Source organism: Peromyscus maniculatus, chromosome 2 (genome assembly GCF_049852395.1).
Source record: "Peromyscus maniculatus bairdii isolate BWxNUB_F1_BW_parent chromosome 2, HU_Pman_BW_mat_3.1, whole genome shotgun sequence".
In the NCBI taxonomy this organism is placed as follows: Eukaryota; Metazoa; Chordata; class Mammalia; order Rodentia; family Cricetidae; genus Peromyscus; species Peromyscus maniculatus.
In genome coordinates, this window is record NC_134853.1 from 33,360,728 (window position 1) to 33,384,929 (window position 24,202).

General features: G+C 42.8%; 1 protein-coding gene across 2 annotated transcripts in view; it reads left to right on the forward strand.

The window, feature by feature from the left end:
* Ca8 (carbonic anhydrase 8) overlaps positions 1-24,202 on the forward strand; it is a 104,510-nt gene that overhangs the window by 58,558 nt on the left and 21,750 nt on the right. The window contains exons 4-8 of one of the 2 annotated variants that reach the window (XM_076563934.1): positions 6,513-6,608; positions 10,448-10,510; positions 11,452-11,500; positions 12,706-12,818; positions 21,779-21,850. In XM_076563934.1, coding sequence (XP_076420049.1) covers positions 6,513-6,608; positions 10,448-10,510; positions 11,452-11,500; positions 12,706-12,818; positions 21,779-21,850 — 393 coding nt within the window. The remainder of the gene's footprint in view (positions 1-6,512; positions 6,609-10,447; positions 10,511-11,451; positions 11,501-12,705; positions 12,819-21,778; positions 21,851-24,202) is intronic. The other variant, XM_006989084.4, reaches the window with a different exon arrangement.

Sequence of the window (24,202 nt, forward strand, 5' to 3'; positions counted from 1 at the left end):
CCTCATGCTCAAAGGAGGTGGTGACTTGTGAAGTTCACAGGGCTGCAACTGCCGGGCTGAAAGGAGAATCTTGCGCCTGTAATTCTGGCTGAGGTCTGTGAGAGGTAGTGCCTTGCTTCTGAGAGTCCGGAGTTGCAGGGGCTCAGGTTGCAGTTTTTCCCTCTGCCCTTGTAGTAGTCAGCCACGCCCCCGTAAGTCTGCCCTTTTCCTCGCCATGTTCGCCTTTGAAGTTTATCTACTGAGGGCCTTCCACTCCTGTCTACTTGGGCCTCTCAGAAGCCAGTTCATAAGACACTGGGGGGAAAGTGGCTTCATCTCCCTTTCCAGCTGCTCATCACTTTGTAAACTACAGCCTTAGTGTGTAGGTTTCGATTCAAACCCATTTGTCTCCAGAGTCCTTTGTTGAACTGTCTCCACTGGAAGAAACCATAATACATGTGCATTCTACAAAAAATTGTAGTTATGCATTATCGTATTAATAAAGTCTCTCTTTATCTGGGGGTATTTGTTCCAAGACCTCCAGTAGATGACTGAAGCTGGGTCTTTCTAATCCCATATGTATGAACTGGTTTTCAGATATATAAATACCAATGATAGAGTGATTTGTCAATTAGACACAGTACAGAGTACCAATAACTAATAATTAAGAGTTAAATTATAATAATGAGTTTGGTAAAGCTATTTCAAACACAATTTCTGCTTAGTTTTTTGGCCACAGGTAACTGTAAATATGGAAAAGACACCACTGAGAAGAAAGAGTACTGTATGTATTATGTATTTTGTAATGTGTAGCAGAAATGAACTGAAAAGGCATGTGGGAAAAACAAGTAGCAGAAGCTATAATCCTGTCCATCCAGGAGCATTGCGCCCCGCCCCCCACTTCAGTCCTAGAGGAGTAGATTCAATGTGCTGCCCATCTGGCCACCAGGCTGTTTCTCCTCATGCCCCTGCTGCTAGCCTTCTTCAGATGTAGACCCCTGTTGGTCTCTTCTCTTTTTTGTTTGTATAACCTGTATTACTCCCTTGTCCTCAGGGAAAGGGTGGGGTGAGGGAGAGGGGAGGAAGAATCAAGAGGAAAGGAGAGAGAAGGCAAGGATTTACATTATGGAGTTGGTCTCTGTGATTGAGGGGTGGCAAGACCCACATCACCAGGGCAGGCTGGAGGTGGGACATTCTTGCAGAAATTGGCCTTGTAGTTGGAGTTTCAGTGAGAAACAGGCAGGATTCTGTCTTGTCCTGGAGGCAAGATTTTCTCCTGCTCAAGTTGTTCTCAAGGCATTCAACTCGATGGATAAGGCTGACCAATGCCATGGAGGGCAACTAGATTTTCTTAAGATCTGTTAATTTAAATAGTCATCGCAGCTACAAAATACCTTCACAACAATATTCGGGCTGGAGTTTGGCCAAACTGAACTCTATAGCTTAGCTCTATAACAACTTAACACAAAAGTGACTATACTAAAAGCTAGGCATGGTGGCGCTTGCCTGTAGTCTCAGCCTCTGGAGGCTGAGGAAGGAGAAAGATACCATGAGTTTAAGGCTAGCCTGGGCTGTGCAGTAAGTACTATGCTAGCCTGGGCTGTGCAGTAAGTGCTATGCTGGCCTGGGCTGTGCAGTAAGTGCTATGCTGGCCTGGGCTGTGCAGTAAGTGCTATGCTGGCCTGGGCTGTGCAGTAAGTACTATGCTGGCCTGGGCTGTGCAGTAAGTACTATGCTAGCCTGGGCTGTGCAGTAAGTGCTATGCTAGCCTGGGCTGTGCAGTAAGTGCTATGCTAGCCTGGGCTGTGCAGTAAGTGCTATGCTGGCCTGGGCTGTGCAGTAAGTGCTCTGCTAGCCTGGGCTGTGCAGTAAGTGCTATGCTAGCCTGGGCTGTGCAGTAAGTGCTATGCTAGCCTGGGCTGTGCAGTAAGTGCTATGCTAGCCTGGGCTGTACAGTAAGTGCTATGCTAGCCTGGGCTGTACAGTAAGTACTATGCTAGCCTGGGCTGTGCAGTAAGTGCTATGCTAGCCTGGGCTGTGCAGTAAGTACTATGCTAGCCTGGGCTGTGCAGTAAGTGCTATGCTAGCCTGGGCTGTGCAGTAAGTGCTATGCTGGCCTGGGCTGTGCAGTAAGTGCTATGCTGGCCTGGGCTGTGCAGTAAGTGCTATGCTGGCCTGGGCTACATAGCAGGGCCCTGACTCCCTGCCCTACTCCTCTGCCCACCCAAAGCTACCTGCTGAAAACCCTGTTTTCCTGCGGTAGCTCCTGTGGCCCCACTTTTCTTGTATTCCAGCCTCTGGTGTGTTCTCCCTGCTGCCAGAAAGGCCTTTGAAGAGAAGGGGTTGTTGGGGAAGTTTGATTGCTTCTAAGGAAGGTATTATTACCATTGTAGTCCTATGCTGCTTTAGTGTTTCATATTAGAACTATGAAAAACTCTAAAGCACCTTGTGTCTGACCCCCTTCCTTCCAGCCCCCTCTTATTATTGGCAGACTTAAGTTCCCACAAAGCTCTTCCAGTTCTTCCTTTGCTTTGGTGATTTCCCTATTTCTGTGTCTTTGATTTAAGGAACTAAACCAACATTCATCTAAGGAAGAACTGCTAAAATGAGAGGAATAAAGGAGGGGCTGGGGAGAACAGACATAATCGGAATGAACCAAGTGTTTGAAATGCAAACAAACCATGCTATGATTGCAAGACAGGAAAGGGGAGTGTTCTGGGAAAATCCCATGTGAAAACCTGGCTGCCAGAGGCGGAAGGTGCCTGGAGACTGAAGAATCAGGCTGACAGGGTGTTATAAAGCACCACGGAGAACTCACCGACGGAAGTGTGGCCAATGGTGGGCAGGCATACAGTGATTCCCATGACTTGGGTGAGAAGGAGGAACTTAGAGAGTGGCCATGAAAACTGGCTTCACCCAAGCTGCCATTACTTGATTTATCTCAAGTGGCAGTGAAGCTACCAGGCACTTTCCTGGTGGTGGCAGTGCTGGGGTCTGGTCCTAGAACTCCACATGCCAGTGAGCTGGAAACAGTGCTGCAGGAAAATGCATGGTGGCTTCTCAGGGCAGGCATGGTGGTTGCAACTCAAAATGGTTGCAGCTAGTCAAGCTTGCTTACCTCAGGTGAGACAGATGGACGAGGTTATGAACAGAATTGTGTCCCTCGTGAATTCCAGTGCATGTGATATGAGTGTATTTGAAATCAATTCTTTACGGAGGTAAGTAGGAAAGGACACATATGCACAGGTCCTCATCCAGTATAACTGTGTCCTTGTAAGAAGCAATGATTAGGACACAGTCACACATGCAGGGGAGACCATGTAACAACATGGAGAAAGCCACCTGCAGGCCAGGCACAGAAACCTCACATGCAGACGATTATGCCAGCACCTCATTCCCATCCTTGCAGCCTCTGGAAGGATGAGAAATGAATTCCTGCTGCTGTAGCCTTCCAGTCTGTAGCATGCCATGACAGTGTCCCTCAGAGAAGGAGTGTAGATGGAGAGCCTTGAAGAGCAGAGCAAGCCCAACGCCGAGAAGCAGCAAACATGTAGTGTGCTGTGCCACGGACCCCGCATCTGGTTACTGCTGTGGGCCAGAGCCAGCAGGCTGGCCAACTTCCAGGATGTGTTGGAAACTGGCCTGGAACTTAAGTTGGCCTTCTAATCTCTTTACATGTGGAGATGGAGTCTCTCTCTTGTCTTCAGAAGAAGATAAAGTCTCAGGACCATTGTGGTCCTCTGGTGTCAGAGTGAGGGCTGCTTGTTGATGTTGAGATGGAATCTTCTTGGTCCTGAGCCACCAGGTCTCCAGGGAGAACAGGTTGTCAAGACTCCTTTGCTACTTTTATTTTGAATTATTGTGCTAGACAGGTGGGGACCACAGATAGCTGCTGTCTGTTTTATCTTGAGATGGCTGAAATGCTAGTGTTTCCCTTATTTTTCTTTAAGGGAAAGAAAAATCACCATTTTTTACAACAGTTTAAGATTTGCTGAAAAATTGTGATGATAATACAAAAAAATTTCTGTGTGTGCCATAGCAATTTTCTCCTATCAGCATACATTTGTTGGAGTTAGTGGGCTAACACTGATACATTATTAGGTCTATATTTTATTCAATTTTCCTTAATTTTTAGGGAATTTCCTTTTGTCTCAAAATCCTATTTATGATACCTATTACTGGTAGTGCTGTGGGGTTCTTCACTTCCTGTTCTCTGTGCCATTTTCTCTCTTTCTTTTTGATAATTTTGACAGTTCTGAGATGTCCTGGTCAGATATTTTGCCTGATGTTTTAATCATGATTATTTGTAGTTAAGGGTTACTGGGAGGAAGAACACAGAAGCACATGCCATCTTCACTACATATCAAGACACCGTCTGTCCATGTGACAGGTTGTAGGCTGACCTTGACCATGACTTCTGTTTGGGTGACAGGCTGTAGCCTGACCTTGATCATGACACCTGTCTGTGTGGCAGGCTGTAGGCTGACCTTGATCATGACTTCTGTTTGGGTGACAGGCTGTAGCCTGACCTTGATCATGACTTCTGTTTGGGTGACAGGCTGTAGCCTGACCTTGATCATGACTTCTGTTTGGGTGACAGGCTGTAGCCTGACCTTGATCATGACTTCTGTTTGGGTGACAGGCTGTAGGCTGACCTTGGTCATGTGGTTTTGTTAGGCTCTCTTCCTAGAAGGTCCCCCTTTGCCCCCTCTGTATACAGACTCTTTGGAACAGTCACCATGCACTGTGCATACGGAGAGAGTGGGGACCCTTGAGGCTCTTAAAGTGCTGAAAAGGTGTGCAAGTGTCTCTGAAGGGCGGTGTGAGCGGTGACTCGGCTGAGTTGGGAAGAGTAGCAAACCAAACTAGACTCCACACCCCAAACAAACAGAAAACAAAATTCGTGCTTTTAAAATTATGTTAATGCTTTATTTCTCAAAAAAAGTGCCCGATAAAATTGCTATGAGAAGAAAATGTCCTTTAAGCTCTGTAATATGATGACTAAAAATACCTTCTGCCGGAGGAGGGCTCCGAGCTTTGTTGATCTACCAGAAGCCACTGGCCCTTATCTGTACCACGGGGCTTTGGAAAGCCATTGTTGCAGCCACAGAAGAAAGCTTAGAATTATTCTCCATGTTTTTATTAATTGAGAAGTGATAGGAGGTTGCATTCAGAAAGGCAGTGTGCCTCGATAGTTAACACAGGACAGTTACAGTCCTGGTGAGCTTTCCCAGCCTGGCCTCAAGTGGCTGACTCCATTACTGATTTTGCTACCTCCCTCTAGTGGTCAGTTTTATTTTTAATGTTTTCATTTTTTGTTCTTTTTATTAAAAATAGATTCTTTTCTCATACAGTATATCCTGATTATAGTTTCCCCTCCCTCTGCTCCTCCCAACTCCTCCCTACCTTCTCTCCCCTCTGGACCCACTTCCTTTCTGTCTCTCATTAGAAAAGAAGAGGCTTCTGAGAGACAACAACCGAACATGACAAAATAAATATATATAAGAAGATAACCTATCTTATCAAAGTTGGGCATGGCACCCCAACAGGAGGAAAAGAGTCCCAAGAGCAGGCACCAGAGTCAGAGACCTACTTGTTCTCACAGTCAAGGGACCCATAAAAATACTAAGCTAAAAGCTTGCAGACAAATCCAACAGTTGACAACAAAATTTTAGGCTATCCTTATGGTAGTCTTTTTAGAAATTAAATTAAATGTTAAAATGTATAGTGATCAAATTTTAGGTAAGCTTTTATTTCTGGTGAGAGAGAAATTGCTTTTTAAATGAGAAAGTGTCTAAATTTTCCTTTATTTATTTTGTGTGAGTGGTGTGGAAGGTTGAGGGGTGGGGTACATGTGAAGGTCATGTGGGAACCCGATTTGACTGCTTACAGTGTGTATGGCTGCTGTAGGAACAAGTGCACATTCTAGAGAGGCCTGAGAGCCACACAACCTTGCAAGGTGAATAGTGCAGACCTTGTTTGCTATTGCTTTGCAGATAAGGTTTTATCTGTCGTCAAAGTAATGACCTTTTTCTAAAAATATGGCCCCTCCCCCAACAGTTTGCTGTTTCTGGATAGTCTCAGAGAATTGAAATAGTTTACCAGATTTTGAGAAGAGCTTTTTAAGGTTTCCTTCTGGAAATGCTGGGCAGTTTTTTCAGGTCACAATCTCATCTCCCCTCTCTGTCGGTACTAGGGTTCACACTTAGGACCTTCAGCATACAACCACTCCACCACTGAGCATGCGCACCCTGCCTTCATCCTTCACATGAGTAATAACAGTGTTCGTCTAGACCTGCAGTTTTGCTCCTTTGCAACCCGTAGGGCCTGGATTTAAAGAAAGACAGCTCATCCAGTGTGAAATCTTTGAGTTGCCCTGAGCAACAGAAATAGGGGGCTTCTCTTGGAGCAGCAGTGCAATTATGACTGATTGATTCTTTTTTGTGCTCAGTGCCATGTAGATTCTGAGAGTAGCCTAATGCCTGCTTTTCTGAGTAGTTCGTTAAGTGACACTGTCCGTGTTTCGCCCTCAGCTCCACCTGATCCACTGGAACTCCACGCTCTTTGGCAGCATCGACGAGGCAGTTGGGAAGCCGCACGGCATTGCCATCATTGCTCTGTTCGTCCAGGTGAGAATCGTTTGCTGTGCAGTGACGTTGTTTAGCAATGCTTTCTCTAAGTCATTTTGTCAAATATTATTTCAATTCGCAATTTTGTTACTTGGAGGTCAAATGAAACACAAATAAACACTGATATAGTAATAGTTCACGAGATTCAAGCTGTATTTCTTGTATAAAATAGTTCACTTTTTATCAGACATATCCTTCAGAGTGGTATCTGGGGTCTTTGGAGAAACAACTTAGAAAATGTTTCCTGAAGTCAGACTTCATTTTATTTAGGAAAAAAAAATTTTAGACCTGGGCTTACTAAAAATATCTAAGAAAAATCAATAATAAAATTATGTAATGAATCACCTTGTCTTTTTGTTATTAATAATTTTCACTTAAAGATGACTTGAAATGCTTTATAGAAAACAATGATAAAAGTAAGACTGGCAAAGACCATGGCAGACTTAACTAGTCTAAAATGGGCATTGAGCTCTGTGATGGCAGAGAATGTTATATAGTTTATCAGACACATAAAATGGACCCAGTGCTGTAAAGTAGAAATTTAAAAGATATCCTATGGTGAGTTTTAAACTTCATCCTCAGCTACATGGTATGATAAAAGACTTATTAGAGGTGAAAGGGTCCTTGGGAATTTTAGCAGCCCCTAGGTCTCAGAAGAGTGTCTGAGGCCCATGGACAGAATTAAAAGTAATTCTTGCAATTTAAATTGAAATTCTTTTCCTGCTCTTTACTTCATGATTACATAGGCACAGAGCTATTTCCTTTAGCTCTGCAACTATTATATAGGTAGAAAGGAATTACAAATTATTGGCAGAATGCTTTTGACTTTTAGCATATAGAAGAATTAATTTATTTAAAAAGACCCTTTTCTGTGGCCTGGAAAAGTGAGTGGAATATCAAGCTGATGAAGTTGAGGCAGTGGAGGGCATTATGTCATTATTTAGGAGTGAGAGTAAGGATGGCAAGCGTAGGGACACAAGTCATCGTGCGGGGAGATGGGACAGGTGAGTTCATGGTCAGACTTGGTACACAGTGGCTCTGAGAACTGAATTAGGTATGACCGTTCAATGTTTCTACTGTCTGATCCTCCGCGTGTAAAGGTCTGCGGACTAAGGGGGCCTGGGTTGCAAACCTAGCCTCCTGGGACTAGCCCCTGTGTTTCCAGGAATAAATTTGTGGTCATGGAAAGCCCCAGAATGTGTACAGATGCTCTTGCCTCCATGTGTTTGCTATGAGGAAAGCCTCAGGTGGCTGTGTACAAATGTTTTTCTCAGGAAGAAGTCGCATAACCTGTGAGAGTGAAATCGCACCCAGTAAGGAGTGGCTGGTGAATGCCAGGGGATGCAGAGAAGAAAGGGGCTGAGTCTCCCCATCCCAGGCTGGTGCCCTGGCCACAGCAATGGAAGGCCACAGCAATGGAAGGCCACAGCAATGGAAGGCCAGAGGAGGAGGGTGCTGAGTGCGGACTTGTTTCTACAAGCTTGACTCGAATGAGAAAGGGGCAAAGGAGCAAAATCTAGTGGCAGATTTGAAATCTGAGGCCTTGTGCTTTGCTCCTGAGCAAGATGAGCTAGTGCAGACGCAGTTTAAAAAATATACAGGGAAGAGACTGGCTGGCTAATGCAGAGGCATCTTACAGGGGAAGAGAGGGTATGGAGGCCGGGACATCTGCTCAGCTACCTGGATATAGGCCTCCTACAGAGCAGACACTTTCCTTAGGTGAAGAGAGGGCAGGGAGTTAGGGACAGTCATGTTGGGCGCCTGCCATTCTTCTGAGACACACAAAGCATGTTACAGAGTAAGAGGGATATGAACGCAGGGTTTGGCTTTGGAGCAGCCAGGCCAGAGATTTAATAGACATTCTATGAGGCAAACCCACCGAGGGCTGGACAGCATGGACTAGGTGAAACAGCACCTGAGGGATTATTCTCCATCCACATAGGAGCAAAGACCATTCTTGCAAATTGTTGTGATGATCAACTGAAGAGCAGGTGATTTCGGAGGATAAAGGGATGGAAGAACTCAGTGGTAGAAAAGATGTCATTCAGTTTAATGAGAAGGGATGAATCAAGGGGCTGAGTTGGCTGCCAACAGTCAGTAAAAGGAGAGAACAGAGGACAGGGGCCTGGGCGGATGTATAAGCTTGATCAGAAAGAGGGGGAGTTGAAAATTTCAAAATAGCAGGAAGGAGGAATAGAAGTTTAAAAAGCAGTCAGGTCATGGCGCTAACGTGAGGCCGTGTCAGAGGTGGAGGCTGAGCCGGTCAGTGCAGTGTGAGCTCACGTCTGGACCCCATATTGTATGGCCTCACATTGTTCTGATGTGGACGACTCTCAGTGCTTATGGTCCGACAGGAGATTCATGAAGGGAAAATTGACCCAAACCAGACAGTCCTGCCTCCAAGAGCTGTCTTCTGGTGAAACCATGAAAGTGAGGAGGGTCCCCTTCTCCTGAAAACCAGGGAAGGCTTCTGGCTGAGATGTTGGCTTTTGTATTCATGCATATATTTACAAAGGATGCTTTTTAAACCTTAGAATTTTATTTTCTGTTTTTAGAGCCCATCTCAGGAAGTTTTTTTATTACATTGAGCTGACTGGCCATTCTTAGTTCATTGTTTCTTTCTTTTGCACATTTCACAGTTAACATGAGGAGAAACAAAGGTGTGTGTGTTGACAGCTACCCTAGCTTCTCCCAGGTCATTCTGCAGACGTCTATGTACATAGAAAAAGCCTAGTGTAGTGGTGCCTGTCTAGCTGAGATAATCCTGGGCTCTACTCTCTCTTCCTCTCCAATGTTAGGGTCCACTGGAAGCAGGCTGAAAGTAGCAATCAGGTGGCACTAAACATTTATAAAGACAAGAACACTAAGTGCCAGAAAACGTATTTCAAGTATCAGTGTTTTTGAGCATTACTTTAAATATATTACATATTTATACATAATATATAATACATATGTAACATGTTAATATATAATTATATGTTACATCTCATTATAATATATGTTATATATCGATATAAGTATATAGATATTTGAAGTAGAAATATATATATTTAAAGTAGAAATCTTTGAAAAACAGTTGTATCTTACTAAGAATGAAGAAAAGGTTATTGACTAGTGATCAGCAGTAATCCAGAGATATTTTAATTTTGATAACTTTGACATATGAAACATTATATGCACCTCTGAGTTAATGAAAAATTTCAACTTGTTGAAATATTTATGACATTGCTCTCTAAATGTCAAAGGCAAGAATACAAGGCAAAATATGTAAATAAATAAAAATGAGAAATCTGGGCATGTTGGTGTACGTCTTGAATCCTAGCACCCAGGAGACAGAGGCAGATACAGGCTAATGTCTGAGGCCAGCCTGGACTATATACCAAGTTTCAAGCCAGGGCTGGTTAGAGAGAACCTGTCTTAAACAAACAAACAAACAAACAAACAAACAAACAGAAAACAGGCAAGAGTTTAGACACATATTGCATCACTTTACTCCAGAACTACTTATGACTCTTTTCTATAGCAAACTTTTATGATTCTATATAATACATATGACACAATGAGTAATAAATATCTGTAGCAAGATGAGTTTGGATAGATTCTCTGGTATTATATTGCACAAGCTTTTACAATTTTAATTACCTTTAGTTTTTGACCTGATCATAAATAGAAAGGTTATTAGTTCCCAAGAAGGCCATTCAGGTGGATTGGAGTCTTGTTTCTGGAAGTTACTTTGGATAAAAGCTAAGCATTAAAAAGTGTATTTGTGATTTATGCTTTTTCAATATTTTTCACATTTGTGCTTTCACAAATATTTTTGAAATATTTGTGTATTTCAGATAGGGAAGGAACATGTTGGCTTGAAGGCAGTGACTGAGATACTCCAGGATATCCAGTATAAGGTAAGTCATTATTTAAAAGAGTTCCCAGCGACCCTCTCTAGGCTTGATAATTCTCTAGAAGGGACTTATAGGACTCTGAATAGTTGCTAGAGTTAACAGTTGAGGTTTAATTCAATGTGATACTGGGAAAGGGACACAGATTGAGTCTAGGGGGACTTGGAGCAAGTCCCCTGATGCTTCTCCTGGGCTCCCCGTATTCCTAACATGATGCGAGCTAGGGGAGCTCTCATGACCCTTGATGGCTAGGGATTCTTTTCAGGGACTGGTCCATTAAGCCTGAGTTGCCTTGTTAATTTCCCCTGGCATCTTAAACCCTGCTGTTGTTTCTCTCACTGAGCCCAAGAAGGCATCCTTGTATTTCCGGGATTAACACACCAGCTCACATTGGTGTGGAGCTCCCAGGGCCAGACCCAAGGGCCAGATTGAAAACCCCAGATGGTCACCTTAAATATGGCATGGCCTAAGGCTTCAGGTATAGGAAAAGATCTTACCAAGGGTGGGGGTACTCCAAAGGCTCAGAGACCATCCCCCCAAAAGGCAACCAAAGGCTCGTCCTGAACTTAGGATGTGGAGGCTTTGAGCGGCCCGGCCCTGCTGAGTTCCGGAGGTGAGGAATGGACTTCCTCTGATAACTTTTCCCATGGCATCTGTTTTAGTAAAAATATTCCTGTGGGGCCAGTAGGCCCCAGTTGTACACTCTATGCCAGACATTATAGGAGGAATTTAAATTCAAAAGCAAACAGCCATAGACTCAGAGCAGGTGTATTTTGTTAGATCCAACTGATCTCACTCCAATGAGAAAAGAGTGGTCTACTGACGAATATTAGGACTTGGCAAGACCATCACAAAAGACTTGAAAGTAAACCCTTAGTTTTAATACTTTTTGCTAAAAAATTACAAATTTTACATTAGCATGTCCTGAACTTCTTTTCCTTTTTCAGGGAAAATCCAAAACAATACCCTGCTTTAATCCTAACACTTTGTTACCAGGTAAGCATGTGTCTGGTGCCCTGAAATGGACTTGAACTGGGTGTGTCACCACACTATTTTCCTCAGAGTGTTCATAATCACACATTACTAATTAATAAAGTTGCTTTGCAATTTCTGTTCTCCACAGCAGGTACAAGTTCCAGATCATGTTGATAAGGCAGGAAACCTTTTGAATGTTAGGAAACCCTTGCTACTGCTTCCATATTCCAGAAAGAACATTTGCAGTGACATCATTTGTAAAATGTAAAATTGTTGACTCAGTATAAAGTACCCGCAACTATCAAATCACAGTGCTAAGACTATCAGATCATTTTTAGAATGAAATAAACTTTATATCTAATTTTATAAGGTCACTTTCTTACAGCATCACGATTTAAATATTCTAATTGTATGCACAGGTGATAATTACACATAAAACACTCTGAATACACCTTGGAGTTCAAGGCGTTTTTTAATATAAAAAAAACGGTCTCCACGTTTCTCTGCTTGAATTGTGTGCTGTCCCATAGTGTCTCAGACAAAACCGAGGAGATTGGTCCGTTGTGTCTTCTTCTTACACTCAACTGCTCTGTCACAAACCAGTTTCCCTCATATATTGAGCCCTTCCTTTGGAGTATTTAATTCTGAATTCCTCTAAGGCAGTGCTGAGGAGTTCAAATCTGTGACTTCTTTTTTCTTATTAGGATTTTAGTAATGTGCTGCTGAAGTAGTGATGTAAAGATAGTTCAAACAGATGTTTAAAATCACAGTCTTTGAAAGCAGACTGCTTGGGTTCAAATCCTCTGCCAGTTTTGTGTGATCTTGGACAAATTATTCACATTCTGTAACTTACTTTCCCTTTATAAAATGGGACTAATGTGACTCATTTCTTTGTTATGACAATTCGATAAATTGATTTATACTACTCTAAATATTATTTGACATAGTTCAATAGATACCAGGTGTGAATCAATTAATATAAGAAATGGGTAGTAGTTTCCTAAATGTATTAAGCTTGATAGATATAAGCCACTGATAGAAATCTCTGTAAATATAGAGGGAATTAATGTTTTCTTTATAAATGGTAGTTTAAGAATTCGCATAGAAGGCTCTGGCTTAAAAATGTCATCCACCTGAGAAGTGACAGACGGCCATTTTGGAAGTCATTGCTGGAGTCTTAAGGCCATCAGTGTTCCCTTTCCTAACATGTCCATGTGTTTGCACAGACCCTCTTCTGCGGGATTACTGGGTCTACGAAGGCTCCCTTACTATCCCACCTTGCAGTGAAGGAGTTACCTGGATATTATTCCGATACCCTCTAACTATTTCCCAGTTGCAGGTGAGTATGTACCTTTGAATCTTTCAGAGTGAAGTCCTGAGGTCAAATATTCTTTCGGTAAACGGAAAATATCTATTTTATGCTTTTGTTCCGGTTAGATCAGTCATAACTTTCAGATGAAAATTGACTGTCATGAGCCAGGGAAAGCAATGGAAAGGTCAAGGATGGACAAAACCAAGGCTCATTTGTGATCTGTGTTTTAAAAGTTAGTTTTTATGGAGTGAATAGAAATCACTGTGAAATAGCCAAACTTTTGATTAGTCTGTCCATTCCTCTATATGGATTTTTCCAGGTGTGGGAAAGAGATGGCTCTGGAAATAGAGTGAGACTGCTGATTATTTCATAGGCGTGTGATAGCTCTTTCTCAGTGTTCAAAACACTGCAATGTGTTAGGGTGTGCAAGAGAGCCAGAAAGAAAGTCCTGGGATATTCTGGATGGCTCCCTGACTTTACTCTTGCTATCTCAGGCTCTATATAGATTCTCTAAATGCTAAGGAAAGCCATCTGTGGGGACTCACATCCACAGGGAAGCTAAGGTGGTAGTGTCATCTCAGGATAGGAGTTTAAGACTCAGTAGCAAGATGCACTCTACAAAAGAAGAAAAAAAGACCAATGCTAATCCACAGGGAGCAGAGACACGCCAGTAAGTTTTGGCTGGATGTTAGCTGGGAAACCATGAGTCAGCACCTCTAGGATGTGCTTAGTGATTTTGAAGGGGCTGGAGTTATAGCTCTGGATATGAGCATTAAATTCTCAAAAGCTGTATTTTCCCTTCATCACCAAACCCCAAACGCTTAAGAAATAGAACACACCAAGTTTTCTTCAGTAAAGTTTTATAATTTCTTTATCTCTCATCATTTCTTGAAGCTAAGAGGCTCAAGTTTACTAACTTCTAGATTGATTCTTTTGCTAGCATTATTTTTATTTTAAAAATATTAATTTTTTGAGATTATAATTATATAATTCCCTCCCTCCATACCCTCCCATGTAACCCCCCACTTTCAAGTTTATGGCCTCTTTTTTCATTATATTGTTACATAAGTGTATATATATATGTAAATACATATATATTCATAAATACATAAACACAACCTGCTTAGTCTTCATAATGTTACTTGTGTGTGCTTCTCCAGGGCTGACCATTTGGTGTTGGATAACCAGTTGGTGTGCTGTTTCCTGGAGAAGACCGTTTCTTCCACTCTAAGCACCCCTTGTTTTAGCGTTAATTCTTTGAAATATTATACTTAGCATTTTCAATTTCTGCTTGTCTAGGGAACACTTTAAAGTTCCCTTTCTTCTTGTTCTCCATGCCTTCCCCTGTTTTTGAATTTTTAGCACATTCTCTTCACTTATTTTCCATAAGACAAATCCTAATTCCATTCTTCTTCTTCTTCATCTGTTTGTTCCTATGAGAAACTGTGTCTGAGTGTTATGGGGCACAGTGGATACAGAATTGAAACGCACCCTCCACTCTCGGAAGTGTTGCCCTCATCTGGGAAGGAAAATGACTGTACAGGTGGTGGCAGTTGTGGTAATGTGTCCCAGAGCGTCAGGCTAGAAGGCCTGAGGAATGACTTCAGAAAGTAGAGGTTTGTTAGGCGGGAGTGAAGAAGTTAGAAAATTTGCTCTAAATATTAAAGAGAGAGCCTTGGGCTAGTGGCGTCTAATTTAGAGATTTAACAGTAAGTTGGCAGCTTCTGTAATAGATAAACCTCCAGTTTTGTTGACCTAGAGTAAATAACTGTTTTATATGGGTTTGTTTAACCTCAATGTATTGGAGATTTATGATCTACCTGAGATGGTTCCCTTGCCAGCCTGTTCTGGGCACGTGAAAGCTGAGTGCCATTGTGAACGTTTCCAGGTGTGCCATAGACATGATATACCATTTCACTGTCCAAGTACGCTCTAAGATGCAGTGCGAAGCTACTGCTTTGTAGCTCTCTCTGGTTTCAAAGGGAACCTGGCTTTGTGTTATTCCTCTGATAAGGCCAAAGGTCAAGGCTAACCCTATTCACCAAGTCACACAGGGAGATAAACTGTGCCAACAACATGTGTGTTTGGAGGAAATGTCTCCTCTTCCCTTGAGAATGGCTAAAGGTTTAGGTATTTTTAGCACAGAGTACTGTGACATCTCCTGAGAGGGAAGCAGTGTGTCTTAAGTTAGGTTTTTCCATTGTTGTAAAGAGATACCATGACCATGGCAACTCTTATAAATGAAAACATTTAATTGGGGTGACTTACAGTTCAGAAGTTCAGCCCATTATCATTATGGTGGGATATGGCAGTATGCAGACAGATGTGGTGCTGGAGAAGTAGCTGAGAGTTCTATATCTTGTAAGCAACAGGAAGTGAACTGTCTCACTGGGAGTAGCTGGAGCATAGGAGACCTCAAAGCCCACTCCCACGGTGACACACTTCCTCCAACAACCATCACACAGTATAAATACAGACTCACATAGATATGTCATGTGTTTGTGTCTATGAAAATACACTTTAGAGTGGTTTACTAAAATACGATCTTAGGAGAGGTCTGTTTTTGACTTGAAGATTTCACTCGCTGCTTCTCATAGAATTTCAAAGAAAGTAAAGTTAAATAAGAGAGGTCCTGAGAGGGTAGTAAAAATTCAAAGTCCAAAGAAAGAGTATATAGCCATGAAAAATCAAGATGTGCATTATTAAAGGAGAGAGGAAGGAGGGAGGAGTCAGGGAGGAAGAGAAAGAAGTGCTCATACATGAAACACCAGTAAGAGCAGGCAGACTCTCACGCTGCACAATTGGGAAGAACAGAAGCTGCATCCTACCTCAAGCGGTCAGTGTTTATAACCGAGCTGCTGTCCAGCCTCATGCAAGCTGCTGGTGCCTCCTCTTCACTAGCAACACCGAGAAAAGTGTGCTAAATCACACTGCTCTCATAGTTGACAGCAGCTTGCAGAGAAACAGGGTGGACTGGAAGCCTCTGTGGAGGTGACTTTTTCATAAGATTCCTGGTTGATGTACTGTATGTGGGAGTGAAAAAGATGATTGGGCAGATTTAAATGAGAGTTATTTTCTTCTTTTTAAGATCTATAGCCATTAAATAAATTTAAGATAAGAAGTGCTGTAATTAGTAGAAATCCTGGAACAACAACAAACATTTTTTTTACCTGAATTTTTGTTTAGAAATGAGATTTACAAAACAGAATAAGAATGCCAAACATCATCAAATATGATAGAAATGTTAAGATATCTCCTATTTTGACGGTCATTGAAGTGGAGACAGAACCATCTAGCATTGCTAGAATATGCTGATGGAACAGTGGCCATACAGCAAGAGATGTGAACATACATCAAGAGAAGTGGGTTGGTTGGTCGCTGCTGCTCTCTTCTTACCCCACCCTGCCTTTTCTGCCTGTCCTCCCCTCCTATCTATTTACATTTCTTAGCTTATCTCTATTCTCGTATTACCTGTCTCTTGTTCTTCCTTTCCCTTTCAGCCGAAAACAGTGCCACTGAGCAAAGGGGGATGGCTACATTTTCATCTCAGTCTTGCCTTCTCTCTATCCCTTTTCTGTCTTACATAAGAACAGACCCAGCGCTGACAGCCTGAGTTAGATCTAGCATGAGGTGTATGTGGTCTTTAGGATCTAGGTTATGTCTGTTTTGGATGCTGGGTATCAAGCCCAGGGCTGCTGAGCATATGCTCTTCCCTAGGCTGCACCTGTTGTTATGGACAGATGAGGAAATCTGGTAAGCTAGGGACACAGCTGGCTGCCTGGAGGGTCTTATTGCTCCAAATGGAAATGAAAGGCTGTTGCCCTGAAGACCTGGTCCACACCATGGCCATGCACGAAAATGATTCAACTGATTTGAAATGTTAGTTGTAACTTTTCATCTATGTCCTTAGCTGTGGTGATTTGAATGAGGATGGCCCCTATAGATTTATGTGTTTAAAAACTTGGCCCCCAGTTGATGAAACTGTTTGGGAGGGATTAGGAGGTTTGGCCTTGTTAGAGGAGATGTGTCACTGGGGATGGGCTTTGAGGTTTCAAAAGTCAACACCATTTTCTGTTAGTTCTATTTGCCTTCCACTTACAGATCATTATGTGAGCTCTCAGCTGATGTTCCAGTGCCAGCCCATTCCTTACTGCTGCCATACTCACCTCCATGATGGTCATGGACTCTAACCCTCTGGAACTATGAGCCTCAATTAAATGCTTTCTAAGTTGCTTTGGTCATGGCACTTTGTTATAGCAATATAAAGTAACTAACACAGAGGCTGGTTCAGAGAATGGGCTCACGCTCTGATAGACCTGACTACATTATTCGTTCGAGTAATGTAGAAGACTTTGGGACTTTGGACTAGGAAAGTGGTTGAAATCTATAAGCAGAGCTTAATGGGCCATGCTAGTATGAGCTTAGAAGAAAATAGTACAATGTGGGCTATGGAGGCCCAGCTCCAGAGGTTTCAGTTTGGAACAATATTAACAACTGGGCTAGAGACCATTCTTGTCATATTTTGGCAAAGAATGTGGCTGCCCATGTCTAAATGGAGGGAAAAAACAAAACAAAACAAACTAACATGGCTATGATTTTAATTTGTCACTTCCAATTGTTGACAATGTGATAGTACTGAAGGGTGGGGTCTACCATGAACGTTTCTTCCTTGTTTATAGGATAAAGATGTAAGAAGAGTATTTGGACTGGTTTTGTTGGCAACAGAGGTTTTAAGACAAGCTAATATTTACTGTCCCAATATTAACTCTGTTAGTAGTTATTACTCACAACACTTAGGCAGATACAAAAAAAAAGGACAAGCAGGATGAAAAGAAATACAAAGTATACAGTTTGAGGAGAAAAAGAGCACCAGGAAATTTTTTGCTGAAGGAGATAAGGAGGGTCCTGATGCAGAATGGAATAAAGGGAGCAATGGCCTTAGGGAAAAACTCCATGCAGCCAAAGAATATTCTCCACCTAAAAAGGAAAACAAAGTAAAGCTTATGCAAATGTAATTCAAGGAAGGTTCCAGGCTTCATGCCAAGCAAGCAGCCCAAGTTGGCAGCATCCATCATGTTGTTTTGGCTTTAGATCATGAAGGACAGATGAGTAAAGTGGCTGTGACATCTTCCTCCTCGGTTAAGGAAAGCTAGAGGAGGTCCTGCATGGACCTTAGAGTCCATTGTATGAAGCTGTGAAAGCGAAGCCTGGATTGAATTGCAGACTCCAGGATGTTGGAGATGCCAGAGCTGTGGGATGTTGCCTGGAAGAGCTGCGTACAGGGAGTAGAACTAGGCCAAAAGAAAGAAGTGAGTTTCGGTCAGCAAAGTTGGAAGGATGGAAACATCTAAGGCCTATGATATCAGAGATGGAGTTATAGAATTTAAAGTTTGTCCCACTGGGTATCCGTCCAGTATTTTTTTTTTCCTTTTGGAATAGTAATGTATATTCTATGCTATTGTACTTCAGTACTATGTAATTTGCTTTTTGATGTTAATTTTATAGTGGGTTACAATTAAGAGATTGTCTTAAGACTCAAATGAGACTTTGGACCTCAAAATTATGTCGAGACTGTGAAAGACTATGGGGACTTCTGAAGTTGGATTAAATGCATTTTGCATTATGATATGGCTAGGAACCTATGGAGGTCAGGGAGTGGAATGTGGTGGTTTGAAGGACAATACCATTCACTACCCTGCACATGTGCTGATATGCTTAAATACTTGGTCCCCAGTTGGTGGAATTGTTTGGGAAGGGTTAGGGGGTGTGGCCTTTTTGGAAGAGCTGTGTCACTGGGGGTGGGCTTTGAGGTTTCAAAAACCAATACCATTTCTAGTTAGCTCTCTCTGCTTCATGGATGTGTCCCGGAATGTAAGCGCTCAGCTACTGCTCTAGCACTGTGCCTTGTCTGATTGTTGCCATGCTCTCAGTCCTGATGGTCAAGTGCTCTAACTCTCCGGAACTGTGAGCCCCACATTAAATGCTTTCTTTTATAAGTTGTCTTCATCATTGTGTTTTGTCACAGCAACATGAAAGTAACTAAGACCATGGGCACAGTGTTAATGAGTTCCTTGAAGAACATCTTTCACTCTTCATTTCGTTATGTGAAGACCCTGCCGTCGTGTGCCTGCTCCTTGTGCTTATAATTTCCAACCTCTTGAGCTGTGAGAAACAGATTATTTTTAAATCACCCAGTTGTGGGTATTCTGTAGTCACAGCACACACACACACACACACACACACACACACACACACACACACACACACACACAAATGCACTTGTAGGTCTCAGACCGGAGTGTGCACCCACACCCTTAGGACATTTCTGGCCTTCACCTGAGTGAGATGCTAACGGAGCAGGTGTGCTGTAGGACCTGACAGTTCTCATTTCCATTCTTCAGAGCCACCTCAAGGACTACTGTGTACCCCACCCTGCACTCACCCCCAACCGTGTATTAGATATGTATTCTAATTCCAAAATCCTGAGGTTCTGAAGGTGAGTGTGAGGGTAATCAGCATCCCCAGGCCCTGTCTAGTGGAAACACAGCCATATGTACATACATACGTGTAAAAACAAAACAACCAACAGATGGAATTGATCCAAATGATGTGCTTAACCCAATATTCACAGGATTGCAACAGACAGTCAATAAAGAAGGCTTTGCTGGGATGTTTTTGAGTTCTTACTCTCACGCTAAGTCTCTGGTCCTCTGGGAGTGTCACACTGATATGCATTTCTGTTTGCACTATTGTGTGTGAATACTCAGGGAAGTGGAGCTGGTGGCATAAGGTTTCCTCATCTGGGAGACTCCTGCTCTTAAAATGTGCTACTTTTAGGTTCTTGCAGCACCTTTTGTGACACTTTGAACATCTCCTCTGTCTTGTGTGATAAGAGCATGTCCCTGGTGGATGCAGCCTCAGTGACCTGTGCTTCTGGAGGGAGTTTTAGTTTGTGGCTCAACAGCAGTTACCCAGAAGAAGGAAGGAAGTCAGCTTGGGCTGGGGCTGCTGTGGGCTACAGATGGGAGTGAGAGGAAAGTTGGCTTCAGTGTGCCTGGGGAGAGGATGTTCTTTTTCTTATCTAATTCTTCCTCAAGGAAACATGTCTAGGTTAAGGAGGCCATGCAGAGTTACTCATAGTTAAGAAGTTAGAAGCCTCTTGAGTGCTGGGATTTTAGTTGTGAGTTATGATGTGAGTCTGAACTTAAACCACTTCATTGAAATATGACTGATATAAAAATCTGTACATATTTAGCAAAAATCTCCATAGAAATATATGCATTTCATGGGTTTGGGAATAAATACACAACTGTGATCTGATGACACCATCAGGGCCATAAACATGTTTATCGCCTTTGCCTTAGTTGCTTTTCTGTTGCTGTGAAGACACTGTGACCAAAGGGACGTATAGGAGGATGAATTCATTGTGGACTTACAGTCTCAGAGTGGACCATCATGGCAGGAAGCATGGGAGCAGGCAGGCATGGCATAGAGCAGTAGCTGAGAACATCTGTCCTTAACTATAAATAGGAGAAAGAGAGGGAGAACTAACTGGGAATTGCAAAAGCCTGCCCCCAGTGACACACCTTCTTCAACAAGGCCACACCTTCTACTCCTTCCCAAACACTTCTACCAACTAGGAACCAAGTATTCAAACTCATGAACCTATTGGGGCCATTCTCGTTCAAACCATCACAGCTCCCAATGAACTCTGCTGTCAGTTGCCTTGGTCATGGTGTCTTCATAGCCATAGGAAAGTAACTAAGATAAGCCTCCAACATTTCCTCTCATGACCTTTATTAGTATTATGTGTTCTTTGTGGAGCACGTAATTCAAGATCTAACTCATTAATACTGTCAAGTCAACACAATGCTGTCAGCTATATAGTGTATCCTCTAGAACCTCTTTGTCTTTATAAATCTGAGCCTTTAGATCTTTGGCCATCTCTTCCCATTTCTTCTTCCCACAAACTTCCAGTAACTACCATGCTGCTCTCTGCTGCTGTGACTTCTGTTTTACATTCATATATGCGTGAGATCAAACAGTATTTGCCTTCCTGTGTCTGACTTCTCCTCACCTGTGTATGGAACCACAGGAATAGAAGTCAGTACCTTGCAGAGATGGTACTGACTCACATGTTATTTGTGGCCCAAACCCAGTGTCTTAGTTAGGCTGTAGTTGAAGTTTTCCTGTGTCCACCCAGCTCCTGTGTCCTTGTATTTCCACAGCCGCTCAGACCCAAATAAACACACACAGGCCAATATTATTTAAAACTGCTTGGCCATTAGCTCAGGCCTACAACTAACTAGCTCTTACACTTAAACTCAGCCCATTTCTGCTAATCTATATGTTGCCACGTATTTCGTAGCTTTACCTGTGTGCCTGTTACATGCTGCTCTCTGGATGGTGGGCTGGCATCTCCTGACTCAGCCTTCCTCTTCCCACAATTCTCTTCTCTGTTTGTCCTACCTATACTTCTTGCCTGGCTACTGGCCAATCAGCATTTTATTTACACAGAGTGATATCCAAGCATTAGGGTTTCAGTTGCTGCAATGAAACATCATGACCTTAAAGGAAATTGGGGAAGAAAGGGTTTATTTGTCTTACACTTCTAGATCATAGTCCATCACTGGATGAAATCAGAACAGGAACTCAAACAGGGCTGTAACTTGGAGGCAGGAGCTGATGCAGAGGCCATGGAGGGGTACTGCTTATTGGCTTGTTTCCCATGACTTGCTCAGCCTGCTTTCTTATAGAACCCAGGACCACCAGCCCACTGATGGCACCACCCACCCATTGATCACTAACTGAGAAAATGCCTTTCAGCTGGATCTCATGGAGGCATTTCCTCAACTGAGGCTTCTTTCTCTAATGACCTGAGTTTGTGTCAAGTTGACACACAATACTAGCCAGTACACCTAGAAACACCAAAATGTCCATGGTAGCTGAGTTAATAGAAGACATTGACTTCTGTGCTTCCTTTTTAGCACAATGACACAGGAAATAGAAATCAAAATAAATCTGCTAGATTGGATGGCCATAGGAACTTGGGATCTCGGGTAAGATAATTTGCCTCAAACTGCAAACCATGGGAGTTAGCCTCTTGAATGCACTCAGAAGGAAAGAGTCTTAGAGTTGGGCTTTAGTCAGCACTTCAGTTTGTGAGTCTGTGAGGTTAAATAGATGTCTTAGACCAGTTGGGTTGCATCTCTGGCTCACACAACAGCCTCTGCTCAAGTAAGCCCACCTTCAAGAGATGGGGCTTCTTCCAGGGTGCAGCATATCTAATCATGTCTCTCATCCTCTCCATTGTCCTCTTTTCCTCTACTTCAAGTTATTTAAAAATGAACAGCGTGTTTCAGTGCAAATCCATAGGGTGACCTATGCCACATATTCGTTTCCCTGTGCTGGTGACAGTCTCTAATGCTTGCTCGCTGGGTTTATTGAAGACTTATCTTAAAACATTATTCATCACAGCCTCTCGTTTTGACATGGGCTGTTTCCACATGCACTCGAAACCATTTAAACTGATAAAGGATTTTGAGGGGTGGTTATTTCAGAAAAATGACGTTTTAGGAAGATGAGCTTCCCATCTATCTCAACTGATGTTTGAAATCTTCAAAGTGTCACTGCGATCAGGGAAAAGCATTCTTGTGAAGTAGTTTTCTGCAAAGTGCAATGATTGAGGCATTTGATAGATCTCCTCTCAAGAAGTTGTTTTCACAGAACGTGCTCTAGGCTGAGGCTCTGGCCTTGAAGGATGCGCCTTCAGCTCAGGAAAAGAAAATATAAAATTAATTGAGTTTTAAAACAAGCTTCAAAGTTCGTGAAAAATGGCACAGTTCCTGTGATGTGCTTAGGCGGTTAAGACTCTAGACCACACTGCTGCTCACCGGCCCTCCCCATGGGTCATGAAGTTTTACAGTTTCCTCATTAGTTTAAAGTGAGTGCGGAGAGGTGGGACTTTAAGATTTCCTGCCGGATTGACTGTCAGTTTCAGCTAAGGATTTGTCTCCATTGTTAAAGGTCTGACATGTAAGGAAGTTGCGTGGTGGAGGGAGGGCTTGTTAGTAACTGTGGTCAGTGGAGCACTGCTGGAGCACTCCTGAGTGCTTGTTCATGGCTCTTCTTGCACTCTTCATGTCACCCTGTGTTATCGCCATCCTTGTCATCTCTGCTGCACAGGAAAAATGGGGGCATAAAGAGGTGATGTCATTTGGTCATTTAGGCCCCAGGTAGCAGAGCCAAGAGAGAATGGCAGTCATTCGGATGCAAGCCCACTCTGTCACCGCTGTATTCTCTTTCAGATAGTGGAGGATTCTGTGCCGCCCAGGGTCTCTCCATTTTCACCCTTAGGAGCAAATATGAAGGGAAAAGCAAACACTGACACAGAGGATTCTGACGAAGCCTCAGTTCTAGAAAGCTTCCATTGCCATAAGCAGACTGTACTGTGTAAGACTCTGAGAAGGTCTAGTGGCAAAAAAAATGTCGATTTAGTAGTGCCTTGCTTACTTGGCTGGCACCGCTATGTAAACACAGTATGTAGGCATAGTGAAAAAAGCAAATCAACAGGGCCGTTCCAGCTGGATCAGACTTTTCCTCACTAGAAAAATCAATCAGTATTTGGACACATAGAAAAATATAACATTACGAGTCATCTTTGTAACCAGGCTTATAATCTAACCCATTTAATTTTCCCCAGCTCTGTGTTCCAACACACATGGGAGTGGCCTTAATTAGAATGCTGTGGGACTTAGGAGAACACATGTGTAGGGTTTTGCTGTCATTTAGAGATTTCCTGGCCCTTTTTAAGTCTGGGCTTTTAGTGTGAAGCCCTGAATTAGTCGATCTCCTGCATTGCTTCTCTTTAAGGAAGACAGACTTCTTCTGTGTTAAAGACCTTTGTAGCCACAGTCTTCTGGTACAAAGATGTTGACTGGATGGGTGTTCAGACCACAGTGCTCAGTACCTGGGACATTCAGGGCTCAGTTGTACTGATCTGACCAGAACTTTAATGAGGTGTTGTGGAGCTGGGAAGAGTCAGGTGCATTTGGGGCAATAGCTAATTTGGAGATATTCTTTGCGTCTCTAGCCCCAGTTTCCTCCTCTGTGGAAAGAGTGAAGCATGCCCGTTTTGTATTGCTGTGTAGCATTGTAGTGAAGTGACATGCTGTGCGTTACTCAGGTAACAGGTGGAGTGAGCTTGGGGAATGCACATGATTGTTTTTGCTTGCTATTTACATTCTTCTCACATTCCCATCTGGTAGACTACAGATGCTTAGAACTCTCAAACCTCACAGGTCAGAGCAAGGTCCTCAGAAATCTGGAAACCTCTCCACATGTCACAGGTAAGTCACAGGGCTAGACAAGAGGCAGGGGCAGTCTTTTGATGAAGGAAACCATGAGTTCTT